At 45.4% G+C, this 12333-nt stretch overlaps 1 protein-coding gene across 2 annotated transcripts in view; it reads left to right on the top strand.

The window, feature by feature from the left end:
* Nucleotides 1-12124, top strand: part of rragd (ras-related GTP binding D) — a 50357-nt gene extending 38233 nt beyond the window's left edge. The window contains exons 6-7 of one of the 2 annotated variants that reach the window (XM_079286930.1): nt 5118-5293; nt 10194-12124. In XM_079286930.1, coding sequence (XP_079143056.1) covers nt 5118-5293; nt 10194-10345 — 328 coding nt within the window. In that variant the 3' untranslated portion in view covers nt 10346-12124. The remainder of the gene's footprint in view (nt 1-5117; nt 5294-10193) is intronic. The other variant, XM_079286931.1, reaches the window with a different exon arrangement.
* Nucleotides 12125-12333: the final 209 nt, after the last annotated feature.

Here is a 12333-nt window from a genome sequence, read left to right as displayed (position 1 = left end):
GACACCAGGGCTCTCTCCCGCCTTACATCAGACCATGCAGGAGGTGGCAAATCTGGCCTTGCACGTATGCCAGCCAGTTAGACGACTAGGGCGTCCATCAGTTTCCCCTGAGGAGACTCTGAGGCCCGATGCCAGGTGCCCTCGACCCAATGTCGGGTCAAAGATGACCTGCTATCCAGGGCTTAGGACACAGCAGCGCTGTGCACCGTATCGACAACTCCCTCTCCCACCTCATGCTTTCCCTCGCAGATTCTCTGCAGCGGGCTACTTCGACGCTTCTGCTCAGTGATGCTTCATTGCAGGCGTTTGCGCTCATATCGAGGGAACGTGGATGTATGATGTCCACCCTGGTTCAGACTCGCCGCCAGGTTTGGCTGGCGCAGTCACCCCTATCTGAGACATGTAGGAGGACCCTCCATACTGTCCCAGTGGAACCTGGTGAGCTGTTCGAGTCAGCTGCTGTACAGGCGCTTCAGCGGACTGTTAGAGCTAGCCAGACCAGGCAGCAGTTCTCTGGTCTTTGCAGGGACATGCCTGCACCCCCAGACCTAGGGGTCCCATTTTTGGCCCACAAGGCCGTTTTCTCAGCCTCCAGCTTACCCTAGTAGCCGCAACAGGCCTCGGCGTCCTGCTGAGAGGCCGGACCGCTACCTATACAACCCTACTTACGTCCCCGTCCCCCCCGGCAGGGGTGCCAGGAGATGTCTCCAGGCCGGCTGTCGGGGTTCTTTCTCCCATCAGCGGATTTCCAAGGGAGAGTGGTTCACGTCTATCGACGCCTGTTCCCATGGTGCATCACCACAACTTTCAGTCCTGGGTGCTTCCATTCGGACTCTCCCATCTCCCCATGGGTGTCCACAGTGTGTTACTGCTGTCCTTTCCCCCTGCAATCGCAGGGCGTGAACATACTGCCGTACTTAGACGACTGGCTGACCTAGGCGCCGTCCCGGCTTCAGGCGCCACAGGACACTGCTCGCCTTCTCTCACGTGGCCCGGTGGGCCTCAAGGTGAATATGGAGAGGAGCTACCTGAGCCCTTCTCAGAGCATAACCTTCATTAGTGTGGCCCTATGAGGGCCTGTCTGTCGCCCCAGTGCGGATGATTGAACAGCCTTCACTTGGATGCCAAGTGGCACAGATACAGGGCAATAATATTATCAAAACAGTGTCTATTCATCTATTCACTATCCCCATGGAGGGAGTGCATATCTGGCGAACAGTGTCCCAGGAACCGAGCCCCAGGGGCTCGGTTCCATTCCACCAGGAGATTGTCACAACAGATACCTGCCTCTCAAGGCGGGGTGCAGGGTGACAGAACAGGACAGCCTGGGGGCAGTTGTCTGCTGATAGACCGCAGGTCCAGGTTCTAGAGCTAGTGCTCGAGCACTTCCTTCCATGTTTGAAGGGAAAGCATGTGCTTGTCCGGTGGACAGCACCTCTGCTGTGATTTCCCATGAACTATCGATGGGGCACCAGATCTGCAGAAGTTGCTACGGGGATCACCGTGGCCTTCTGACTTGGGAGGCCCCTCGCCTGACCAGCCTGTGGGCAATGTACCCACCAGGAGAATGGAACAAGGTTGTGGTTTTCCTGTTCCGTTACAAGCCTCGACCGTGAGAGTGGCGGCTGCATCCAGACGTGTCGACCCACTGCCCCCACTGGGTCTCCCTGACGGAGAGGACCAGCCCTCTGGGTCAAGATGCCCTGGCTCACATGTGGCCAGAGGATCTTCTTTATGCCTTTCCACCATTCCCTCTGCTTTTGCTATAAGCTTGTCAGAGTTCTTCCCCGACAGGAGGGATCTCCTGTCGCAACTAGAGGGTCGGATTTGGCATTCCAATCCCTGCCGCCTTCAATTAGGGGTCACGGGAGGGCCCGACCGGATGCTGAGTGGCTGCATAGAACCAGTCTGACGGACTATTCTGAATGCCAGTGCGCGGCCTACCTGCCTGCAGTACAAGAAACAGGTGGAAGCTGTTCTCCGACTGGTGTGCGGCTCAGAACAAGGTCCCAGTACAGCGCCCCGTGCCTGCTGTACTGAGTTTCTACAGTCCCTCCTGGATAAGGGCCGGTCTCCCCTGCATGGGACCTACCCTTGGTACTGGACACCTTATGCTTGTCCTTTTGAACCCCTGGCACAGGCGGAGCCTAGATGGCTATCAGCAAGACGGTTTTCTCCTTGCTGTCAATTCAGCTCAATGTGGGGGCGAGCTGCATGCCCTATCAGTGGAAGAATCATGTCTGAGGTGGAACTCAGATGGCTTGGGTGTCACTTTCTGACCTAAGGCAGTGTTTCTCCCAAGGGGGTGGTTACGTTCACATATAAACCGGCCTATCCAGCTGGCAAAGTTGACCCCCCCCTCCCCCATCGGGAGAGGAGAGGTCAAGGCTGCTGTGCCCAGTGTGGGCCCTCAGAGCTTATATGGAAGCCACCGCCTGCATAGTCAGTTATGGTGAGCCTAAGAAGGGCTGTGCTCCTTTAAAAAAAAGAAAAAACAGCACCTGTCCCACTGGATAGTGGAGGCCATTGCCGATACATACAAGGCGAGCGGCTGCGCTCGGCCATCCGGGGTGAAGGGTCACTACCAAGAGTGTCTCCACACCGAGGGCAAGCCTGAGTGGTGTGCCTGTGGGGGATATATGTGCGGCGGCCTCATGGGCATCACCGAGCACATTCACCAAACACTACAGAGTTAACGTTGCCGACCCTCACCCACTGGGGAGCCAATTTTCTCTGCCGGAGCTATAAGGGGTAGTTACTGTGCTTCCTCGTGACTCTTTTGGTATAAGTCATCCAGTGTTAAGCACTGCCTCTGGCGGTCAGTAAGGATGAAATAGAACGAAAGTTACGAATGTAACTACGGTTCTATGAATCCTGGATGACCACCAGAGTTCTTGGTCACTCGGAATCCCGTGAACTCGCGAGAAGATTCCATAGGACTGAGCTCAGGATGACACCGGAACTTATAGACGACGGGGGTCATCCGAGGTCACACGTGACTTTGTTGATATAAATATTCGACCTGCGCATGCGCGCGACGGAAGATATCCAGTGTTAAGCACTGCCTCTGGCGGTCATCCAGGATTCATAGAACCGTAGTTACATTCGTAACTTTCGTTTTATCTCCATGAAATGGCTTCAGGCACACAGGTGTTTGCGATTGAGCCAATTAGTGATGTTGATAAACACACAGACACACACGCGCACATACACTCCTCTGTCTCTCTCATACAGTCATTCAGGTCTTAGGGATCTTTAGAGGTCTTTCCCCCCTCCTCCACCCCCCCCCCCATACACACACGCCATTTTAAAATAAAAGCCCCACAGAATGAATCCTAACTGAAATGCTTGTGATGAGCCTGTCATTTAATAACCGGTTTGTGTTCATCTAACATTATGATTCTGTCTCCTCTCCCCCTTCTCCCCCACACCCCATTTCAAAATAAAAGCCCCAGAGAGTGAATTCTAACTGAACTGCTTGTGATGAGGCCTGTCATTTAATAACCTCTGTTTATGTGTCAAACATGATGATTATGTCTCCTCTCCCACTCCCTCCCCCACCCAGTCCCACCCTTTCAAAATAAAAGCCTCATGGATTAACTGTATTTAAACGTTTCGCTCAAAATTAGGCTTTTTTGTTGAAATAATGAATGCTCTTACTAATACTGCGACAACTACTACTACTGCTGCTAATATTTCTAGTATTACCACCACTACTATAACTTTTGCTGTTGCCACTATTACTACTACTGCTACTGCTATTACTGCTACCATAAATATTATTACTACCACTACTGCTATTACTACCACTACCACTACTATTATTACTGATACCACAACTGCTAATACTGCTATTCCTGCTACTACCAGTACTAATAACCAGTACTAATACTACTACAGCTATTAGTACGACTGCTGATACTACTACTTCTACTACTTCTTCTAATTACAAATACTTCGACGACAACTTCTACTACTACTGCTACTACAAATATCACTACTGCTACAACTAGTACTTATTCAAATGCTACTCATACTTATACTGCGAATAATACTTCTACTACTACTACAACAAATATCACTACTGCTGGAATTCTTTTAAGCTACAGAAACCGTTCGAATATCAAAATGTTCAGCTCTTTCAGGAGAGGGGTGATATAACTTCATATTTGTAATCTTTTTTGGATTATTCAGCTTTTTGCAATTTTTTAAAAATTGGTTATCTATTTTCAGCAATGTTTTTGAGATTCATTTCAGCTTTCAGCATTCCAACGCATTTTCAGCAGGAAATGCATTTTCTAGTTTATATTACTTGTTGCTCTTGTATTTTACTCTGTACCTTGTTGCACTGTCCACTTTGCTGCTGTGATCCTGTAGATCTCCCCACTGCGGGACTAATAAAGGATTATCTTATCTTCTCTTAACAGTGCAGGGGGCTTCAGGTCCTATTTGCTTTGCTTACTCCACAGCAGGAAACAGAACTTCACACTTGCAAATGAGGCTGTCTTATCCGAGTGCTGACCCAGATTTAGACGTTCTGTTAATCTGTTCTGTGGAAGTCCTGAGCTGAGGGTCTGGTGCTGGCTTTTCACATACAGTTTCTGTGAAGCCCCGTGATGGAAGGGTCGCACTAATAAACGTGGCCATTTGTTTTGGCTTCTTGGGGGGTCCTGCAGCAATAAGAGGCGCTGCTGAGTATTTATACGGAATAATGAAACGTCTTATGTGGCTCCAAAAGAAAAGGAAACCCAAAGATGTGAACCAGGAAGACATCATGTATATTCATCGGATGGAACGGAGAAAACAAAACGCTGTTTCATTTGTTTGTTGGCTTTTTGTGCGAAAGCGCAATAAATTACAAGAGAGAAGCAAGAAAGAACAGCATGTCCACTCCGTCTACAGCGTTCAGCCTCTCTCTGCGTCCTCCTGCTCTGCTTGTTGTTTAAATTCTCAGACTCTTCTCTGCCTTCAAACTGGTCCTATCAATGCCTCCATTTCCTTCTCTGTCTCTTCCCCTCCCACCATCTAGAAAGGTCCGTTTCCTGAAACCTCAATAGGAGTCGTCCCTGTGTTTCAAACAGGGACGCGATGTCTTTCCTCACTGGAGTTCAGTGAAGTGTGTTTTTCTGTCTCCCCTCCACCAGTCTGACGGACAGTGAAGCCGGTTTACCCTACGACAAGGAGTCCATGGCCATCATCCACCTGAACAACACCACGGTCATGTACCTGAAGGAGGTCACCAAGTTCCTCGCTATGGTGTGCTTCGTCCGTAAGGAAGGTTTTGAGAGAAAAGGTAAACAAGCATGAAGTCAGAGATGGGCAGTATTTGAAATACGTATTTCAATTACTTTTGAGTGTTTTGTAACAAAATACTTTAGAGTGGAGTAATTTTGTATTTAAAATACTCAAAATACTTTCTCCACGAATCAAAAAACAGTTCACGAGTTCAGTCTTCAGATCTTCAAGTTCAACAGATTGTCTGTCAAGGTAAATATTTTTATCTGAGTGTAACAGATGTCAACTAGCTTGATGTATAATTGATGTCTGGGTCTGGCTACATAGCCGATTGTATGTACATGGTGATGGTTATAATATCAAGCTCGATGCTAACATGCTAATGATGCTAGCATGCTGTCTAGGCTAGTGCATAGCCAGTGTTTAGCAAGTCGAGTAGCTAGCTATATAGGAAGAGGGAGATTGGGAGCTTGTATGTTCATAATAACCTTATCAAGAGACGTCTGACCATCTAATCTTGCACTGTATTACAAGTTATGCCAGTGGCGGGCCGTGCATTGTATGCCTGGGCCTACAATGCAGCTGAAATACCACCGTATAACCACATGATGGTGCCACAGCTTTTCGTTTTAAGGATGTAACTATATACGTCTTCGTATTAACCCGCTCGGTACAAGGGTTACAATACGTTTGAATAATACTAGAGCACTTGGAAAATGCAGAAGTTTAAATTGAGGAAATTATGTTTTCTGCGCTCATGTAGGACAGTGGTTCTCAGATGGTTCTCAGATGAGACAAGCCTCAATCCCACCGAAATTATTTTAGGATTTTACTTTCACAACTCAAACATTGAACATACTGCTCTGCAATGTCTTTCCTCGTCTCAGTCCCCATGGTGTGTGGTAGATCTCACTCCGGTCAGGAAACTTGTCAGAATGCCCATATTTGATTGACTGAGCTGCATCATGTGATGTGATTCACTACCCGACTAAGCCTCTGCTGTTAAGTTTCGTTTCACGATATTCACGTGCTCGCCCACTGACCAATCACAGCACACTCTGCACCTCGCAGCAGAGCTGCACATGGAAACTGAGCTGCACGTAATGCTGACGTAGCTATAGGCCGGCTAGCCTAGCAGGCACTGACACGTCAAAGAATACGCCCAACATGTCAAACTAAAGATCTGATTGGTTGAACACTATGACAATCAACAATATCGTCCAAATTCACTTACAGTGCACATGGATGCACTTATGAGTCTGCAGGCCTCGGGCCTCTGTTCTTACCTAGAGACACAGAGGTGAAATCTGATTGGATAAAAGCTCTACATAAAACAAGCTGCACTGGAAGCAGAGCAACTGAGGAAGACAGTAGCTGTGCAATGAGAAAATAAGATAATGGGGAAAATATTTTTATAAATTATAATACATGTAGTGTATTTAAGAAAAAATATTAAATTATAAAATAGATATAGCTTTGTGATTCTGTTTAGGCCAGCACAGAAGGCCTTGCAGGCCCTGATGGCCCACCACTGAGTTATGCTGTATCTTCTCAATGTGAATGTCATAATGCCATATCAATTACAGTCCCTGTAAAACAGACAAAAGGAAGCACAACTAAGTGGGTTTGTGTGAATCCTCTTCTGTCACTACACTGAGTGCTTCATAATGATGGAGCAGGCAGGTCAGCTGCTGGGAGCTGCCCTGGAGAAGCAGGGGGTCCCTGCCTCTCTGAAGGGTACTTACCCACTGGCTGGTGATGGAAGAAAAGGGCAGCGTTCACCCCAACATTGTCTCACAGGCTTGGGCATAGGTCAACCTCTGCAGCAGCAAATATCTGCATTGAGCTGTCTTTCAGAATATCTAACAGTTTATCTGTCAGTGTTTTGTTTGTAGCTGCTGAATTCCATTCAAAGCCACAAAGTCCACAGCATAAGGACCTAAGGTAGCACCTTTCTAGAGATAAATAGCTGTAAACCATGCCTGTGGTCTTGTGTCTCACTGACTGTCAGTCACATGAAGTGGAGCTGCTCAGCAGGTGTGAAGCAGCATCCTTGTGATGTCCTCAGTGACTTAATGTACCTCGTGTCTGCTGTTTACTCTCATTGCTTCGGTACATTTTATTCAGCAGTCTGATACATTTCTCTCAGTTCATATATATTCAGAAGCCTGGAGCAGTCTGTGTCTTTCAGTACGGCATTAGGCTGAATGCCTAATGTATGTAGCTATATGTACTTAGATTATAATAAAGCTGTTATTTTGGTCGAATTTAGTTTATTATTTTCCTGCTATGTACCGTACTTCCCGGACTATAAGCCGCTACTTTTCCCCCCATGCTTTGAGACTGCGGCTTATACAACGGTGCGCCTTATGTATGGCTCTTTTCGTAGCTTTGTGCCGCCAACACATTTAACATAAATATGGATGAAGTACCTTTGACGTTTGACCTACCTCTCACTAGGACTGTTAACAAAAAAGGTTGAATGGCAAGATGCTTTTAACAGTACTAAAGTTGTCTTCTCTGAACATGTCTGACTCGCTAGCTTCTAAGCTAATTTTAACATTACCGCCAATGGCATTAGCGAATATAATATATCTATTATTACCCTTTAAAGGGTTAGGGTTGGTAATCTTGAAAAACAAGTGAGAGTACGGCAGATGTTAAAATTCATCAAACAGAAAAACCCAGCCTAGTGTTGCCAACTTCTTTTCAGTTAAAGTAGCGAGTAGCACCAGCTCCAAAAGTCGCTAAATCTAGCGAGAAAGTCGCCAAGCCTACAAACCTGAGAGCCCGCCCCTTCGGGCCTCCCTCCAAAGCCACTCCCCATAAATGAAAGCCTTGGAGATCTAATATAAGTGAATATTCAGTAAAGGGATTGGCAATTTCTCACCTCAAATTTGTTCATGAAACCGATTTGGCAAACTGCCGAGGTGAAGTAACTGAAAGCTTCCTCACGTATATATAGCCCCTGTTTCCAAATTGCGGGGCAGGAAATGCGCTGCGCATAAGACTGGGTGTTTTAGGAGCGCAGCGTGCATCACACACGCATCCCTGAACATCCTCTGAACAAAGGAATGAGAACAATGGAGCAGTCACCCACAGTGTGCCCCACCTCATCTGTGTAAGGTGTGTTAGGATAGCATGGCACTATGTGTCCTCTTCACCTTCTCAAATCACCCAGCAACTCTAAGAATAAGAGGAAGAAGTCTGTCTTCTCTCACGCTGCATTATTTCTGAACAGTTTGCTGTTGAAGCCTTTCTGTGAAGTCATTTTTATTCACATTATTGTTTATTGTGTTGCTTCACATAATGATTTGTCCCCATCAGGTGTAAATAGAGATCGTTAGCGTCTCTTGATTTTACACGCTCTGAAGCTGACATCTGCCTGTGTTTCAGATTTTATTTATTTCATCATGTAGTCATTATAAGCATTAACATGTGTGGCATCACAAGGGGCCAGGTGGTAGATGGGTGCTACATTCCCTTCAATGAACAGCAGCCACATCACAAAATGGCCGCAGAGGCACGAACTACAGCTCCCAGAAGGCCTCGCCACTCACCCAGTTGTGGGTATTTAAGTCACCTGATTAAGACAGGATGAGAGAGCTGCAGGAGGAGAGGGAAGAGAGCACATGGCTGGAAGGAGAGCCAAGAACTAACCTGTACTGGAGAACGGCGTAAAGAAAAGTACCGAGCCGAGGACCCGGTGGCCGGTGAAACCGAGGACACACGAAGTTGACTTTTGTTAATACTGTTCCGTTGAACGAAGCATTATCTCCTCTTGGACGCTTTTTGTTGGTTTTGGACTTTTTGAGTTTGATAAAAATAATTTGCTGAGTTGCCAGTAACCGAAGAATAAAACTTGACCTTTTTCTGGGAACCTTTGATTTTTCCCTGTTTTTGTGAATGTCCTTGCACCACCCCACCCTAGCCTGCCATACTGACATCATGACATTATACATGGAAGTAAAATACTTATAACAACAACATAGTTTACAATTTACAGGTATGGTGAAGATTATTTTCCACCACTGAGCTCTGCTTTCATTCTCCCATGACATCAGACTCACACTGATGACACATTCACTTTCACTCTTTAACTCAAAGTAATCTCATGGTTACCTTCTCCTATTCACCAATTACCATTTCATGGTAAAGAGGTACTCTTCAGGATTGCTTCTTCATAATGTTGGAGGACAAGAGATCTTTTTAAAACTCTTGAGTGTCTTGGTATCAAGCTGTCAATAGTTTTGTTTTCAGTCAAAGTATTGGACAAAGAAGAATTTGACCTGATGTGAATGGAGATGAAAGGTCAGAGGATCCCCAAAGTCAGTAAGGCTCATCCTGTGGAGACCATGACTGTCTTTACCATCTGTTGTTGAGATATTTCAGTTTGAACCGTGGTTGGCCGACGGGCCGACACTTCCAAACCTACAGCCTCACTCTTGGTTATTGTCTTGGTTGCTCTCTGCATGCCAGTGTCTGGACATATACACTCTGTCAAAGATGGTGTTGTGGAAGACAGAGCGTCACTCTGTGTTAATTTGATGTTTGGAAAAGTGGGCTGTCTCTTTTAGCTGATCAAAAAGGTGGGCGGTCTTCTTTATTAGTGACAGGTAGTTAGCAGGTAGTTGACAGTTGGAGTCTTGAGAAAGGTGTAAAGGTCATGAAAACAGATTTTTTTCAATTGAGAAATCTTGCATCTTTTATGAAAATAACAATTAATCTGGCGTTTAATTTGGGGTTATCCAACCTCTACAGCTCTTCATTCTTTTAATTTTTGCGACGTATCATTTTTTTCTTATCGTATTTGGTATTTTTGCGGGAAAATGTACTTGTTATTGGTGTTTTTTGCTGTGGAACTTCATTGGCTTTTGTGTTTCATAAAGACAAAGACAGTCTTTCCCACTCCGACCTGTCCAGTAACAGACTTTGTGTCCTCTCTCTGTTCCTCACAGGACTGATAGACTACAACTTCCACTGCTTCAAGAAAGCCATCCAGGAGGTGTTCGATGTTCGGGTGAAGGTTCAACAGAATCGCAAACTTCTCAGTCAGAGGAGGTGGAGCAAACTGACTGTGACCAATGGGGTGCTCAGTAACCCCCGCTGAGGAGCGATGACATCACACCGGACAGCCAGGTGTACCTGAGCTGCACCCCTACACATCCGGGAGACTCCTTCCTCGTTCAGAGGAGCACGTGATGTTAGTGAGGCGCGGTGACTCTAAACATGTGATACTCTGGAACAAATCTGAGCACCTTAGAGATTTGAATGTATTTTTCTAGAGGAGGTGGGGCGATCTTAACATTACCTTCACTCCTCAGTCATTTTACTCATGTCCGGGGTCCACATAGGGGTCATTTTTTCTCTCCCACACCATAATTACAGCCACAGCTACCAGCTGTTTAACTCTCCGGTGTTCCTGTTATTGAAATTGGAGCCACATCCTTGTATTTTAAGATCTCTAAGTATTTTTTTCCACTACAGATGGAACTGCGTGTCCTTCTACTTTTTATTTTCAGCTCAGTGTGAAATGTGACTTTTGTTTGAACATGGAGGACGTCAAAACAGTTTTCAGCTACTTATAGATACTGGTATGTTCTTCAGAGCCCAGTTTAACATTTCTTTCAAATTAAAAGTATGCCGAATTATCTATAAGCAGTTTCTGTTTGTATGTTATGTCCCAATGGATGTACAGATTACTGTACATCCATGACTGCATTACTTTGATACTAAAGGAAATAATTCATAAACCTGATGATTTTATGGACGTTTATGTCTTTGAGAGAGTTATGACTCTCAGGAGGAGTACAATTTTTGACTGAAAATCAACGCCTCCCCTCGGACTCTCCCTCATCCTCTGGGGATGTGTGTGGCTTTGTCCTCCTGAATGGCAATGCCTTTTACAGATCACATCCTGTAATGTCCAATTACAATTACAGAGGAGTTTAGTGAATATTTAATTCCCAGCCTCCTGTGAAGTCAAAATCCATCCTTTAGTGTTGGGAGTTAAATGTAACATATGACCACAGAGCAGCTTACAGATTGGATGGAAATCAATTCCCTCGAAGTAATTCAGCATACTTTTACACTCGTAAAAAGATTTGCACTTTGATAATAATGAAGCCCTGAATGGTGAATGGACTTGCATTTATAAAGTACCTTTGTAGTCTTACGACAGAGCCCTGTACACTACATGTACATCCACCCATTCATACACTGTTGACAGAGGCTGCCATACAAGGTGCCGCCTGCTCATCAGATGCTGATCTAATCATTCATACTCGCACTCACACACCGACGGCACAGCCTCCGTGAGTAATTTGGGGTTCAGTTCAATTGTTGTAATTCGATCAGTGGGTGGGTTTCACAGTCTTGTACACTCTTTTTCTCTCTCCCACATGGTAGTAGGTTGAAAAAAAAGGGGGGGGGGGGTACAAACATTTAAAATAAAATCAATGTTCGTCCCCCAACCAAAGTACATTTGCCACAGTGGTTTAGCAGGCAGCACGTAAAGATCATGATGTTGGCCTGCACTACATATCTGAAATGTTCTGGTTTGTAAAAAACAACGTAGACCCTAAACCTTACAGGTTCCTTCAGGTTATGGGATTTTGAGTCCCTGTAAGGAAAAAGGCCTAATACATAAGTCATGTGCTTATTCATGTGTTTTCTTTGCTGTTCATCGCATCATTTATTGAAATGTTCTACTTGTAGTTACAAAAAGGTTGTATGCACATTTGAGGACATGGGATTTTTCCAGTACATTAACATAACATAAAAAATGTACATTAGATTACATTTTACCCAGCGGTGTGAAATGTAATTCTACCGACTCATTCAATTGTCCTGACAATAGTTTTGGGTCTGTATCACTCGATGAGAGATCAGAATATACACCATGTAGCCATGATTGTAAAACAAAAAAAGAATGATGTCAAAATCTGCAAGAGCTTTCCAACCTTGGAGTCTGGACCCCCTACGCGTCTCTGAATATTCTGATTGGGAGTCAGGAGACCCGTTTTAGCACTTTAATAATTAGTTTAAAGTACATACATAATTTCTATAAACCCCCTTTGGAGCTCCTTCTGTGCTCTT

This window comes from Melanostigma gelatinosum (assembly GCF_949748355.1).
Source record: "Melanostigma gelatinosum genome assembly, chromosome: 16".
Lineage (NCBI taxonomy): Eukaryota > Metazoa > Chordata > Actinopteri > Perciformes > Zoarcidae > Melanostigma > Melanostigma gelatinosum.
This window is presented reverse-complemented; position numbering and strand designations above follow the sequence as displayed.